This window comes from Lissotriton vulgaris, chromosome 2_1 (genome assembly GCF_964263255.1).
Source record: "Lissotriton vulgaris chromosome 2_1, aLisVul1.2, whole genome shotgun sequence".
Classification (NCBI taxonomy): domain Eukaryota; kingdom Metazoa; phylum Chordata; class Amphibia; order Caudata; family Salamandridae; genus Lissotriton; species Lissotriton vulgaris.
Window position 1 is genome coordinate 982,810,583 of NC_141687.1, and position 15,941 is coordinate 982,826,523.

The window sequence follows — 15,941 nt, forward strand, 5'->3', positions numbered from 1 at the left end:
TGCACAGTAAAATGATAAATACAGCACATTCCTGCCCTTTCCTTTCACGCAGAACAGCACAGCAAGGTGGCTGGCTATGTTGCGCATCTGACCCCCTCACTTGTTATCACATTAACACACAACAGCCATGTCATTTTATTATTCTCCTTTTAGCAGCTAAAGCAAATAATGTGCAATAGAATCTATTAGCTACGTTTAGTCAATCTATAGGTGCGCTAGGTCATCTGTAACGTTTCACAAGCTCTGCATAAATCCAAAAGATAGTCGTTGTTTTTAAGATCTATTGCAGAATGAATAGCAATCATTACAGATCCCTCAATCAATTTGATTAAAATATTGTTTGTTTGTGTTTTTAGTGGGACCTGCTTACCGCTGTGATAATCACACAGATTTTGACTGCAGAACAAACTATCGATGTGTGCCTCAGTGGGCCGTGTGCAACGGCTATGATGACTGCAGGGACAACAGCGATGAGCAAGGCTGCGGTAAGTTTTGAGAAAAGATCAGGATTGCATAAATCAACAGCTTGGAAAATACTCATGAATATGTGTGACTTGCGCATGTGAACATTTGACACAGACTTTATAACTGTATTTTACAGTTTATGATGATAAGGTAAGTACAGGAGGTTTCTAAGCCCAGCATCAAGTGCCCTCCACAAAACACTAGTCACCCTCCAGTGTGTATGAGCTGCTTTAATCCAAAAAATAGTCTCCAAAATTAAACAATCAACATCTTGAAGATTTTAGACAATATTTAGTGGTTATTACTCAGAAGCACATAGCGGATAACGCGTTTCACAGAACTATACTGCTTTCTGGAGTCCCTAATGACAAAAATGTGTAGGCAACAAATCATTTGTTATATATGACATCTGTAGAAGAAGTTTCCTCTTTGTGTTGAAACAGTAGGTTTGCTGGTGTAATAAATTGCACGGTGATGAAGGCTTTCTGAAAGGGATGGGCTTAAAATGCTGTAAAGATGCAGGGGGAGGGGCACAACGGAGTAAGGCGCAAGATATGTAGGGAGGGGCAGGTGTTGGTTCTATCAGCGATACTTTAAACTTCCCTTGTTTCTGTTTTTAGAGGTATTGACTTGTGATCCTTTGGGGGATTTCCGTTGTGACAACCATCGGTGCATCCCTCTACGCTGGAAGTGTGATGGCGATAACGACTGTGGGGATGAATCCGATGAGCGCAACTGCAGTGAGTTTGAATTCCTTTCTGTGTTTTTTAACCAATATAGATTTCTTCGAGATTTTAAAGATTTGATTGGTGGTGTCATGCTAAACTGTTCTGATGGACGGGATATGCAACCACTAAGGGTGAGGCACTGAGTACTCTTTGAATCGGTATGCTTATTCCTCCCCGGAGTTACTGATACCGGGGCCTAACATGCTTGAGTCATTGTTTTCCCCTAGTATTACACCAGGGTATTTGGCCGCTTTGCCACATCTTGTCATTTCAGTGTAGGTGGTAACTCCTGTTGAGAGCCCCATCGAGATGCATAGAATCACTGGCAATGTTGCCCTCCGTATTCTTCTACTTATGCAATATCTGTTGCGATATTTCTAGCCACGCCAACTATATTACAAGCACTACTGGTGGGATGATTCACTGCCCACAATGTTCGCACTGTGTATCCCGCCTTTCTGCAGCAGCTAGTTCTTGCCCTATCACATGAAGGAGATGTCCAGGCTCTTTCCATAACGAGTAATAGTGTGGCGCTAATGGAAGCTGAGTAAGAAATGACAGCATTAGGTGGTTAGGTGCTAGTGTGCATTTTGCACAATGCAGATCCTCATGAATGCCTTTACTCGCTGCAATATTCAAGTCTCTTGGTGTACCAGAGAGCCTCTTAATGAAGCAAAAGGATTCATTAAACCTCCAGAATTCCCATTTGATAAGTTTCCAACAGTTCTGGAAGTGCACCTTAATCTCCCTGAGAGAGCTGCCATGGCCAATGAGTGATGTAAAGTTCTCATAGAGAACACGCTCAATGTTGCATGCAGAGCTTCTGAGGCAAACTGTAAGAGACACCTCTATAATCTCAGAGGCACTGGCGGGCCCGTTAGGTATTTCAGCAAAGAAAAATGGGCACAGCATCAATTCTGTCTTTTGTGCTGCCATGATCCGCTTGACATTTATTAGGATGATGTAGAATCCCTTGGCACAGCTACAAAATTTGCATTTGCGTTGAAGTTATTAATTCTCGTATTAGTTTTCAATGTCACCTCACACAAGGAAGGTCTAGGGTTGCTCAAAGATCTTGCTATCATTGGCTTCAAAATATAATCTTGAGCTGGTTAACAAGAAAAAAAATTGACAGGGCTTCACCCTTGAAGGTGGGCAAACCATTGAAAGCTTGAGCCAGATGTCGGGCTCTGCCTCAGCTCAAGGTCCTGTTGGACCTTCGAGCCTAAAACGAGCCGAGCTTTCATGTGGCTTTGGGCTGCCGCCCACACACTAGCTGCATGTGCCTAGAATCAAAGAAAACATTTTAACCTTTGATGTAAAACATGGAAGGGACAGAAATACCCATCTAGTGGCTGAAAGACACAATGTGAAACCAGAAAAACTGGGATATATGCTGTTTTTTCTGCTTGACAAAATTGTGTGATCCTGGGCAAATGTGTTATTTCCTTTCACTTTGCAATACCTGAGTTTAGGCTGTGCACTGATTCTGGTTGTGTCTGATTTAAATAGACTCTAATGTTGCCCCATGTAAGACTCTAGGTCACAAATAGGATGCACACAGCAAGTGACTTCCTTCTTAATTCAAAAATGGAATTGTCATCATGGTGCAGTGAAAGGTCAGGAATAATTTTATTTAATGTTAAAAAAAATGGCACTTTCAATATATGCCTCTCAATGGAGTTATGTAATCAGATGTAGTAAGTTGAAACACTTCTGCGTGTTAAAGAAAAACACTTATTAAAATTTTGAACACTTTATCATATTTTTATTCTGTGTTTGTTACACTATTTAAGTGCAAACATTTCCAGGGCTCGGCTCGTGCATGGGTTCTTAGAACCCAGCCAGACTATTAGTTCAGCTCTTGCTCAGCTCTCTCTGTTATTTTGTTGGCTCGCCCACCTCTACTCACCCTAACTGTGAAAGTGTTGGTTTCTTCTTCTCTTAAGGTCCTCGTGATTGTACAGAAAGTGAGCATCGTTGTGACAACCTCCGTTGCATTCCTAACCGCTGGGTTTGTGACCACGATAACGATTGCGAAGACAATTCAGATGAACGGGACTGTGGTAAGTTCTCTCAGTTTGTCCAAATAAAGCTTGTGGAGAATAAACTGTACATGAAGTTGCTTGTCCCACTAAAACTGTGATTAGCACTATGACAATGTTTCTTTTTCCTAGAACTGAGGACCTGCCACCCTGAGTATTTTCGGTGCACCAGTGGCCACTGTGTCGCAGAGCGATTTCGATGTGATGGAAGTGCGGACTGCCTCGATTTCTCTGATGAGTCAACTTGCCGTGAGTTGAAAACTGTTACTGAAAGTTTTTATCTTGGAATATGTTCAGCAAACAAGTCAGATGCTACACATCTTCAAGTATATTTATAACATAAAGAACACAGTTATTTGATCATATGAAATGTTTGACACATATGGAACATCCTGGCCCACATTGTGATGCTACGGGTCCTGTTTCCAGAAGGAATTTGAACCTAGTGTTCCCATACATGTTCCTGGCCATCTACATGCCCAGACTAACCACCTCCATTTCCTGTTCTTATTATATTTGTCAGTGTGGATATCTGGGGACTCTGGGACCTTGAAGGCTCCTATAATTTTGTGGGAGGAAATCCTATTCTGCTACAGAAACAAAATGAACCTCTTGGACCCGCCTTACCAATGCAGTCGCAGGGCAATCTTTTTTGTATTGTATGGCGGTATTTATATACAAATTTCTACCCATGTGTGGGGCCCTGAAGCTCTTGCCCAAATGGTCAGGAAGCTACTGTGTTAAGAGTGTGTTGTCGCAATTTATTTGTCTTTGTTCTTTGATCCTATGTGCGAAGTGTTTCCATGTTGTGTGTGATGACCACTAAGGTGCAGTTATCGTGTTATGGGATGCACTGCTTAGCAGTGTGGTGGATAAAAAGATGCAAGAGTCAGGCACAGTTTTTGGTTTTCAGTAAGCTGGCAGCCTTGAGCAGTCTTGCCGGTCCCTTTATGTAATTATGTTTATGCCTTTGTTCCCCCACTCTTTGGGTGAACAGTTGGCTCATCTTATTACCAATCATGAATTTTTTTTGCTGATTAGTGATTTTAATATTTGGGCCAATGAAACATGGGGTGGACCCCATGCCACAGAATTGACAGACCTACTTAGTGGGCTAAACCTTACTCAGCAGATAACTACGGCCATACACAAAAAATGACACACACTGGATCAGGTGTGGACATCTAACATTATAGTATCCGCACTTACTGTCTCTCCTTGTATATGGTCCGACCACTTCTTAATTCAGTTCACCATTAAGAACATTACTATCGTAAAACCCCCAAGTATCAAAAGATCAGTGGCTAGGAATTGGAATAATATCAACAGAACCCATCTTTATGCCACATTAGCAAATACAGTTCCAACCAATCAGGCGTCAATTAATTCAAGTGAGGTAAACCTCACAGCATGGCTCACAGCGGCAAGCAGTGAACTTGCCCCACTTAGAACAATAAGATCGGCAAGGCGCCATGATGGTTCTCTCCTGACTTAAAAATTCAAAAACTAGTACTTCGCCAATCTGAAAGAAAATTGATAATTAGTTATTCCCTTGATAAGAGAGCTATTTCATCCAACTTAAAGAGTATAAAAAGTCAATTTCCACTGCCAAGGCTACTTACTTCTCTTCAAAAATCCTGAGCTCTACCAATAGGTCTAAAGAGATATTCACTATTGTGAACAAATTATATAATCCTGACAGAATCACACTAAAATCTACACCCTCTCAAGCATTTAACTCTTAATTCGTTTTTCATTGATAAAATTGCAACAATAAAAGCTAGTATCCCTTTCTGACCTTCCCTTGCGGTATCATCTTCAATGCTGGAAAACCCCTGTTTTCTTGACCAGTTCTCAGCAATAGACTTTTCTAGATCTCCTGTCTAAAGTAAAATCGTGCTCACCTACTGACAGCTGCCCTCCCCATATCTTAAAAGACATTTTTACCATCTTTCCCAGACCCGCCTTGGCACTTCTAAACGATTCACTATCGCAGGGCTGTGTCCCGAGAGCTTTCAAAGAAACGACTGTCGTCCCTATACTAAAAAAGCCAGGTGCGGATCCTAGGATTCTGACCAATTACCGGCCCATCTCCCTGCTCCCCTATTTGGCCAAGATATTGGAATCTCATGTGGCCAAATGCCTCTGTGCTTTCATTGAGCAGTCTGACTACCTTGGTCCCAACCAAGCAGAGTTTCGCCCATCCCATTCAACTGAGGCAGTAATATTTACTGTACTGGACGCACTTCAAGAGGAAGCTGATAAGGGCTCGCCCAGGCCTTGGTGCTGCTGGACCTGTCTGCGGCATTTGACATGGTTGATCATGGTATCCTGATCGGCCATGTCAGGGCTGCTGGCCTTAAGGGAGCAGCGTCCAGCTGGATTGAGTCCTTTCTTGAGGATCGCACACAGTCAGTGCGTCTCTCCCAGTTCTCTGCACCAAAAATGGAAACGACATGTGGAGTACCTCAGGGCTCTTCATTGTCCCCTCATTTGTTTAACCTCTACCTTTTTCCCCTACTTCGGTCCCTGAAAAACAGGGAGGTGTGCACGTATAACTATGCAAATGATTTGCAACTGGTGTTCACTATCGATAATTCACCTGACTCGGTATCTGAATTCTAGGCAACAAGGCTGCACATCCACGATTGGATGGATAGTAACCAGTTAAAACTTAATCCAGACAAAACTGAAGTGATTCTGATAGGGGGTCCCCTGAACCCTTGAAACGGACATTGTTGGCCAGGTGAGTTGGGCTCCCCCCAACTCCTTGCCTCTCAGCCAAGAGTCTAGAGGTGATCATCAATAGTGACCTCAATATTAAATCTCAGATAGGAGCAGTAACCTCCTCCTGTTTTTTCAGCTCAGAAAGATAAGAAAGATCAGAAGATTACTTGCTCGGGAATCTCTGATCCAGGTGGTGCTAGCCATTGTGATTTCACACCTGGACTATGCCAACTCTTTATATTTCGGCATCCCTCTATATCTCACTAAAAGACTGCAGTTGGTGCAGAATCAGGCAGCCAGGCTGATATTTCAGCAGCCCAGATGGGAACATATCTCCCCCATTATGGAAAAAGTACATTCATTCCTAGCCCACAAAGATGTGCATTTAAAGTTGACTGCCTCATCTTTAAGTCCCTGCATGGTGCTAGCCCAAAATTCATATCCAAGCTTGTTCAAAAATACATACCTTCCCAGAGCTTGTGCTCCGCTCATAAGAACCTACTAACCATTCCTTCCTGAAAACGGAAGCGACTAGGTGGTTGTAGATTCGCAGTACTGGCATCCAGCTTCTGGAATACTCTTCCCTTGGACATCAGTACCTGCACTAAATTCTCTAGATTCAAAAGGCTTCTTAAGACTTGGCTATATACCCAAGCTTATATCTAGAACCCAGCAGATGATCAAACACATGGAGCTCCGGCAATATCCTAGGTCAGCACCAAGAAACCAATCGGTGTATGTGCGCTCTGTAAAAATGTTTAACGTAACATAACATATGCTATTGCTTACATGCATAGCCTGCTTAGCTGATTACTGTACTTAGTTGTCCAACCTGATTGAATTTTGATTTACATTGTTTTGGTTATGAGCAGGCGTAGTTTGAGAGAGAAGTAGGATGAGGCCTGGTGGCATGGGCTTCGTTACTATCATCTCATATTTGAATGTCATTGTGAAATCTAAAGAAGTGGCCATAGTTTGCAGTTAGTTTGGACCTGCAGTGGTGACCTACATTGGAGTCCTCCAGCTGGACAGCTGTGTGTGGCAGACCTCTTCAGTTATTTCAAGCCTATCAGTTGATGAATGCTGATTTTTTGGCTGACACAGGACTCAACGATGGTCAAGACCTGTAACACATATGTCTGATATGAGTATAGGAGGATTAAGCTACAGTTGGCTGCACACTGCAGTGTGGTATGGTTTTAGTTTTTTTGTGGGCTGGAAATGTTTTATGTGAATTGACATTACTGTATAATATTAAGGCTAACCATAGGTGAGCACTTCTTGCTTCCCCGGATGTAGAAGTAGGGCACTAGCTTGGTTGTTCCACATCTGGGTTCTGTAAACTGCAGATTGTCCTTGTAGCTATGATTATCTTTCCGGATTCTATCCTAGGATTGTGGGATGATATAGTTATCTTGGAAATAGCAACGCTTCAACTGGCCTCTGAGGTCTATAATCTTGTTCCAGAGCCTGGCAGCTTGTACTGTGAAAGCAATGCCTCTCTGGAGTTTGGTAAGGAGGTATGATGATCTGGGGTGCAAGCGTGGAGCACAGTGTCCTGTTTTAAATGTACTGTTTGATTTCAACTTGTTTGTGTAATACTACTCCTTAATGGCCAAGATATACATTGGTAAAAAATCCCATTCCATAAGTCAGCGTGATATTATGAAGAATGGGGCATCAGAGTTTTCATTTCATTGAAAGTTTATCATACATCTACAACTGTTTATGTTTGTAAGAAATGCACCTTTTAAGAAAAATAAAAAAATTAATAAGATTGTAAATCTAATCAGTTGTTGTTAGCATACATTTTTAATATAGAAGAAACAATATTATTTTAAACTTGAAACCTATCTTGCATTTCTGTGACCAGCAACCCGCTATCCAAATGGCACCTATTGCCCCCCCTGGATGTTTGAGTGCAAGAACCACATCTGTATCCAGCCTTTGTGGAAGTGCGATGGAGACAATGACTGTGGAGACGGGTCTGATGAGGAACTTCACCTGTGCTGTAAGTGACTGTTACAATAATTGGAGCCCTTTTATCATTATGTCTCCCCAAAAATATAAAACTGTGTGACTCATTGCTTTTGGACATGTTTCAGTAAATTGTTACATTTCGCCCTGCATTCCATTTTAATGTATACCAGAATTTGTTTGCAAAAGTATAGGACCTATTTTTTAATACTACTGTTTCTTTTGTTATGGGTCCCAGCTTACGGCTTTAACAAACAGCACTTGAGCATGCCTTTAGTGGACGGTATAGCCCTCAAAAGTGGAACAAAATGTTACAGCTTTGTTCAAAAGAGTTGTTCTGTATGGATAACAGCAGTATATCTTGCATTTCAGTGGACATTCCCTGTGATCCGCCATTCCGCTTCCGCTGCGAAAACACCCGCTGCGTCTACAGTCACGAGTTATGCAATCACGTCGATGATTGTGGAGATGGAAGCGATGAGAAGGAAGAGCATTGTAAGTCTTCTCAGCTCTTAAAAGCATTTTTAAACATGTAATTGGTGCTGATGATAGAGTATTTTATTACTTAATACAATACAGTAATTATATGATGCAAATACCAATATTGAAAAACATTTTATTTCATCTGTTCTACAACTGAACAATTCGTCCTCTAAATACGTAGAATGAGAGGAGATGACCAGCAAAATATTGATTCTGACAAACAGGAAGTGACTTTGAGGTACTGAACATCTAGGATTGAGGTACTGAACATCTTGGAGAAGTGTTTACTGCAGATACTATGGCAACCACAATTTCACAAGGAAAGCAACAATTATTTGATTTTGGTGGTCTTTTAAAAAAATGAGTTTGATATTTTTGACACAATGATTGATTTTGTTGTTATGAATTGTACAGATGTATTAGGGAAACTATTCCCAATAAACACATTATTCCATATACTTGTTGCTTGCTAAAATGGCACCATCACTCCAGTCATAACACAGTTTGTATTTAAAGAGAGGTTGTCTCAAATCATCGTAACACAGGAGAGCAGAATCATTTGGTTACATCACACAAGTTGTTTGATATTAATACCTCATTCCTGTTAGAACACCATAGAGCATGGTTGTTCTTTTTTTCTGCTGTAATGGCATTTGTATAGCACTTTCCATACTTCTTGCGAGGCACAAAGCCTTTTCCTTAACGTATTATTCTACTTATAGCTCAGAGTATTCGAGTTACTTATATACTTTTCCATTTATTTGTTTAGATATGGTTTTCCTTAGATTGGAAAAAGGCTCAAGCAGGCATTTGCGAGATATACGTTTTGTTTAGGAGCAGACAACAACAACAGTGACAGAGTATTCACACTGCAAACATAACGGTCTGCCCACCCTATTAATTTGTGGGTGGGTGATAGGTTTGGCAACAGCGGTGACCGTCTCCCCCCTATCCAAACCTCTTGACGGCCTCTGGCTTAAGTGCTGCTTAGGCCAGGTATCTGCCTCTGCTTTGTTTTTACTTCAATAGTTACGGTTTCATTTTTGTGTTCACTCAACACACTGCTCATTACCTGATGTGTCATTTGCGCCGCTTGCTCTAATCCTTTCCACATTTCTGCTGTTTTAACATCACTACTCCTACTTGTGTGACTCTCACCTCACTCCCTCTGCTCTCCAGTCCGCCGAGGCCTTGCCATTTGCTGCCGAGAGAGCTTCCCTCAGCATTTCCCTACTTCCTTTTGGCTACTAGACTGCCGCCATCTTGGTAAGGTCAGCGGTCTAGACTCGAGGGCTATCAGCAGGGTACTGTTTATAAGCAGCTGTAGCAACCCCGCCTGCCCCATCTGCACCTGGACGACGCCACGACCCCTGCACCTTTTCCTGTGCCTCCCCTGCCCTCAGCCAATTGTAAGCTTAACTATGAATCTAACTTGGCAGTATTCCCCTACTGAGCTAAAACAAATTCAAATGGCTCTCATAAAAGCGAATAAACAGGTGATATGCTGCACTCAGCCCTTCCCTTCTCTAGAGGGGCCAGCAGCATGTACACAATGTAGATTCTCCTGCTTAGACACCCTGCCTGTGATGGAGATTGATAATATGCTAACCTCAACGCCTTTGCCTTTTCCCTTTCTTACATTGCCTACCTTGAAGGCTCATATGTGGTAGAGACACTCCTCCTCCTCTCCACATAATAATAACACAGCAAAAATAGATAGCCTCTATTGCAATGTTAGGTCCATGGTGAAGCACTTAATAGAAATATGGGACCTTATCTCAACCCTCTGCCTTATGCTCTGTTTATTTACCAAGACCCAGCTCTGCAGCACAGCTCTCCTCTGCATACCCCTTGCCATCTCTGAACAGTACTCTCTGGTCAAACTAGACAGAGAAGAATGTCTGAGAGGAGATGTTGCTTTTGCCTTTCACAACTCTATAAAAGTTGAACTTGTTGACACACTTCTCGCAGCATGGATTGAGATGTGTATTTTAAAAATCACAATCTCTGCCACTGAGGTCTTGAGAGGTGTTCTGATCTATCACCCGCCAGGCACCAGAAACATTTTTACACAGACTCTAATTGATTATATTGCACCTCAAATTTTAGCCACTGATACATTTCTATTACTGGGCGATTTTAGCTATCACGGTGAGGAGAGTGATGACCCTGGCGTGACACAACTACTAGCTTACATTGATAATCTTGGGCTCAAACAAATTGTGATGGGCCCAACACACAGAGCTGGAAACAGAGTGGAACATAGTGGAAACAACATGTAATCCTCCCTTGCCCATTACCTGTTCTGATCATCACCTGATTGCGTTCTCCATTGCATGAAAGAATGCCTTAAATAAGTACAACAAAGAGAACCTTAGACTGCATCATGCTTGGAAAATGTTCTCCCCTACCACTTTTACAGAGACTCTGTTGCTTAATTTGGACATGAATTATAACCCTGGTCGTCTACAACGACTTACTTGTCAGTACCTTTGAGCATCCAGCCTCTATCAAAAAATCTACAACTATTGCTCCTAGAAACCACACTCTGTGGCAACAGAAATCAGAATGTAAGTGCCTGGTGCGCAGATGGTTTTCCACTCTATTCCCCCCATACAAAATAGCATACCGGGCTTTGATGAAGAACTATCATAATTTGATTAAAGCAGCTGTAGGGATGTACATAACTTCTACCATAGCGCAAGCCGGCAAATCCTCCAAAGAATTTTTATAAAGCACTAAACTCTTTTCTGAAGTCACTTATTTGCATGACCACTATCCTAGCTTCCATAAACTCTGCGACTCTTTTACAGATTTTTCTATTAAAAAAAGCAACACCATGAATAAGAGCATCCCCCCCTAGCCTTGTGCTAGGATGGAGGCTGATTGGAACGATCCAAACCCCAGTGCTACTGCCAACTTAAGTGACTTTGATTGCTGTTCCATGGAATAGGTGTTGAAGCGTTAGCCCTCGCAGTATCCACTTTGCTGATGATTCTTGCCCTCCCAGGGTCATGTCTAGTCTATCTAGCACCATCCATAACAATATTATTCAACCTTTCTCTAGTCTCTGCAAGAATGCCAAATTAATGGAAGTGTGTGCAAATATCTCCTCTCCTCAGAAACCTTCACTTAATCATGAGTTCTTATCAAACCATAGACCAATTTCACTGCTTCCCCTGCTTGCAAATTTTTTAGAACTTTTTTTTAACAAACAACTGATATACTTTTTCGGAACTCACACGATCTTTGATTCTTCTCAATCAGGTTTTAGAGCACTACAAAGCACGGAGATGCCCCTACTGGCAGTCACAGACAGCAACCGCCTCTACTTGGAAATAGGGACTCCAGTCATGCTTGTATTACTGGATCTTTCTGCCGTGTTTGACACGGTCTCCTACTCCTTTCTAATTCGCAGACTACACGAAGCAGGCATCCATGGCTAAGCGCTACAATGGGTTTGGGACTTCCTTGACAATAACACACAAAACGTTTGTCTCAGCTCTTTTAAATCAAGAACAACGTATGTCAATAAAGGGGTCCTTCAGTCCAACTCTGTTCAATGTCTATGTGGCATATTTGGCCCATTTTGTGAGGGCATGCATAGTGGAGATCATGTCATACACAGACAACACCCAACTCCTTATTTCCTTAGGTCCTGATTTTGACAAACTGAAAACTTAATTTACACACTGTGTGTCTTAAAGTGCCAATTGAATGGGCAACAAGCACCTCCAACTTAACAGTGAAAATCTGAGCTGTTGCTTTTTTGGCAAAGCACGAGAGCCATGGTCAGCAGACTGGTGGCCCCAATCTTGGCCCAGCACCCTCCCCTTTTGAGGTGGTGAAGAACTTGGGAGTAAATAATGACCACACACTGTCCATGAGGGATCAAGTGAGCACAACTTGTGTCATCTGCTTTGCCACAATGATGTCACTAAAGAAAGTATCCCCCTGATTTCCTTCTACCACCAGGAAAACCCTCGTCCAGGCTTTTATAATCAGTTGCCTGGACTATGGCAGTGCCCTATTGGAATCTGCCAACAACAGCTTGCTGGCCAAACTGCAGTTTGTGCAGAATACAGCCACTCTGTTTATCTGTAATCGTCCTGCACGGACTCCATCTGCCCCCTTATTAAAGAAATTCTATTGGCTGCCCATCCGGACACGAAGCATCGTCAAGCTATGCTGTCTGATGCACACAGCCTGCTATGAATCCTCTGCTGCTCACCTCTATTCCAGACTCGGATATTATCAGCCCTCTAGATATTTAAGGGATTCCAATAAAGCCCTTTTGCAGACCCCTTGCATTTGCTTGGTCAGATATGGTGGCAGACCCTTTTTGAACCTAGCCCCCTATCATTGGAATAAACTTCCTTCATATCTGTACTTACCCAGATTTCCAGAATTCCAAGAAGTTGCTCAAAACATGGCTGTTCTGAATCTCGCTATGCTTTGGCCTTTAGCGCAAGCGCTGAGATACTCCTTCGGGAGCGATTTCTGCACTAAGTACATAAAAGTACATAAAATAAAGTAAAAAACATAAATACGCCGGACGGACATCTAGCCACTGTTGTCCTTCGCCTCCTAGTGGTGAAGTTCTGTAAACAGCAAATAATGCCTGCCCCTCCACCATGGGAGATGACTTCCTCGGTGAGAGGAGCCTTACCTTTTATATTTTCGAAACAAAATCCCCTTTCGGGATTTTTCTTGTTGAAAATAAAAAACAGGAAACTGTTTGCCGCAAGGTTTTGCTATGCTGACGCAGCCCTGCAGCAAACATCTTGATGCAGTGACAGCAACACCATGACGACGGTTCCTGCCAATGCATTATAAATGACCATTTGTTTGGCGATCACTTATAGTTTTAGCGAGCAGTCCCTCCGTCATGGGGACGGAGTAATTTACTCCTTGGTGGAGTGGCAAGCCACCTGTCAACATGTAAATCTGGCCCTTAGTTTTGAAATGACTTCCTCACCATGAAAGAGAAATGTTTTTCTGTTTTCACTTAGTACTTGGAGAGGTATTTTTGTTGTTGTTGTTGTGCTGTTATATGTTATACTTGGTTTAATTTGATTATTTGGGTGTTATTCTGCACATTTCCTCAAAAATCTGTCCTGGAATTCTTATGCGCGCAATAAATGAAATTTTCTGCATCGCACAAAAATGCAAAACTGAAAAGCAACTTACCTCTTTCTATTGAACTGAACACATTGACCTGTGGATCATGTTTTTCATAGGTAGAGCACCGACTCGTGCACCGTGTACTACTGAAGAATATAAGTGTGCCAATGGACACTGCGTAGCTCTGCACAGTGTATGTGATAACTACGACGACTGCGGGGACCACACAGATGAACTTGGCTGCAGTAAGTTCACCCTTCATTGTACCAGCACCATTCGTGGTGGTAGAACTCAATGTATTAGAGTGACTTCAGTATTATAGCTCCACAGAATCCAGGTTGTAATGATCCATTTCACTTCAGTTTAAAGATACTTAATTTAGCTACATAAGCGTAAACAGCATAGTAAATAAAGTGGCACATGGTTCACTTGTCTGGTGATTGTATATTTTAAGGTATGAATTACTACAGAGGTTGTCCCACAGTGTACTTGATGCAACACAATGGAAATATCATAGGGCACAATGTCTGTGTACTTCCATGTACAACACTCTGTCTTCAAGATGTCTTCAATCTTCCCCAGATCCCGGAGCAGGCCGGACGTGCGCTGAAAATAAATGTGAGCATAACTGCACCGACCTGAATGAAGGCGGGTTCATCTGTTCCTGCCACGTTGGGTACAGAGCCAGCGACAGTGATCGCAACTCCTGTGAAGGTAAAGAGCCAACCCAATGTTTGTGGTACACGTTGACTGCTACAGGGATTTAGTGTGGCCATACTAAGTGCTGCATTGTAATGCTCTTCTTAGGTTGTAAGACTTTGTTTTAACCCCTCCGCTGTGGGGGTTATTCCCCCGCTGTGCTGGGGGATGAGGGGGGCGCGCACAGCGCCCGCATGCTCATGATAAGCTCAGCTCGTCATGAGGCACAGCGCTCCTGTGCTCATGACGAGCTGAGCTCGTCACAGGTGCACCAGCTCCCGTGGAACGCTCAGCACAGCAGGGGAATTCTCTCCGCACCTGAGCATTCCACGGGCCATGACGAGCTGAGCTCGTCCTGAGCACCGGAGCGCCGTGGCTCATGACGAGCTCAGCTCGTCATGAGCATGGGAGGGGTTAAGAGATGAAATAGGGATGAGAGTACCTTGTTTTTTTAAACAGCGCTCAGGTGCTATTAATAACTTGTATTATTCAGCGGTTAATTCATAAAGAATTAAGTGCCGAGGCTCTCGTCAGGAGGCACCTTGCACCAGCCTTTGTCTGCTGTTAGAGCCACCTAAAACAGAACCAACTGCTAACCATGAAAGTGACGTGAAGATGTGGTGTAATGGCCAGAGCTTCAAGCTTCGGCGCTGGGGAACCAGGTTCGAGTCTTGGTGTAGGTTCAATATCCTGTGATTCCGCGCAAATTACTTTATCTCCCAGTGCCCACCATAAATGTCCTTAATTAGTGCCCATAAAAAGCATTGGTGTTGATATTTAAGGGGCTGATTAGGATGGCGGTCGGACTTTAGTCCGACCGCCACCCTTTTGCAAATGGGACCATCAGACAGGCTGTCAGTGGTCTCACCATAGGCATTAGGATGCGACCGCCACCACAGCAGTTGCAATGCCTATGTTTTACATTGCGGTGGGTGCTGCTGGCTGCACCGGCTGCAATGCCCCCAAAGTCCCTTTCCTCCTGCCTTTTCATTGCGGGTTAACCGCCATGAAAAGGCAGGCTTAAAGGGACATTGTAATCCCTGCAGGGGTGCCTGGCAGGCACCGCCACCATTGTAGGAAATACAGCCCCCTCCACCACACCGGCGGGCTTAAGGAGCCTTTCCGATGCATGGCGGTCTCTCTTCCCTACCGCCAACCATCCGCCAGCCATTGTAATACGGTGGGCGGAGAACATGGTTACGATGGCGGTGGGACCCCCACCGACGGGCTGTCAATGACGGTTCGATCGTCATCATAATTAGCCCCTTAGTGCTGGTGCTAAGCACTGGAAACAACTGGCTCATGTTAAGCACTGGTGTTACTTTTGCATACTTCAATGGTACTCAATAGGAGAGCCAATGGAGGCAGTAGGGGTCGGGTTAGAACATAGGGTTATACTAAATATCAACATTTTCTCCCCTATACAAAGGGTGACGGTTTTAATTTAAGTCTAATCCTCTATTCCTTGCAGTTTTGGAGTGGCAATAAAGAAACAAATATTGCCAAACCAATATTACAAGGCGTTGCGTGCCAGCATTTTGGCTTTGTCAATGCTTGTTTAGTTGAGCCATGGTTTTTGTAAAACGTTATTGTTGGGGCATATCAAAGGTCAAGACATAAGTTTGTAACTGGAAAGACAGACTCATCGTAACATCCTTCAACACTTTTAAGGTTAATGTGACATCATCTGTTT

At 43.1% G+C, this 15,941-nt stretch overlaps 1 protein-coding gene across 1 annotated transcript in view; it reads left to right on the top strand.

Moving 5' to 3' along the window:
• Window positions 1-15,941, top strand: part of LRP2 (LDL receptor related protein 2) — a 358,266-nt gene that overhangs the window by 282,715 nt on the left and 59,610 nt on the right. The window contains exons 57-64 of the mRNA XM_086956556.1: window positions 357-485; window positions 1,086-1,205; window positions 3,143-3,259; window positions 3,371-3,487; window positions 7,839-7,976; window positions 8,315-8,437; window positions 13,666-13,794; window positions 14,132-14,263. Of these exons, the coding sequence (XP_086812682.1) occupies window positions 357-485; window positions 1,086-1,205; window positions 3,143-3,259; window positions 3,371-3,487; window positions 7,839-7,976; window positions 8,315-8,437; window positions 13,666-13,794; window positions 14,132-14,263 (1,005 nt within the window). The remainder of the gene's footprint in view (window positions 1-356; window positions 486-1,085; window positions 1,206-3,142; window positions 3,260-3,370; window positions 3,488-7,838; window positions 7,977-8,314; window positions 8,438-13,665; window positions 13,795-14,131; window positions 14,264-15,941) is intronic.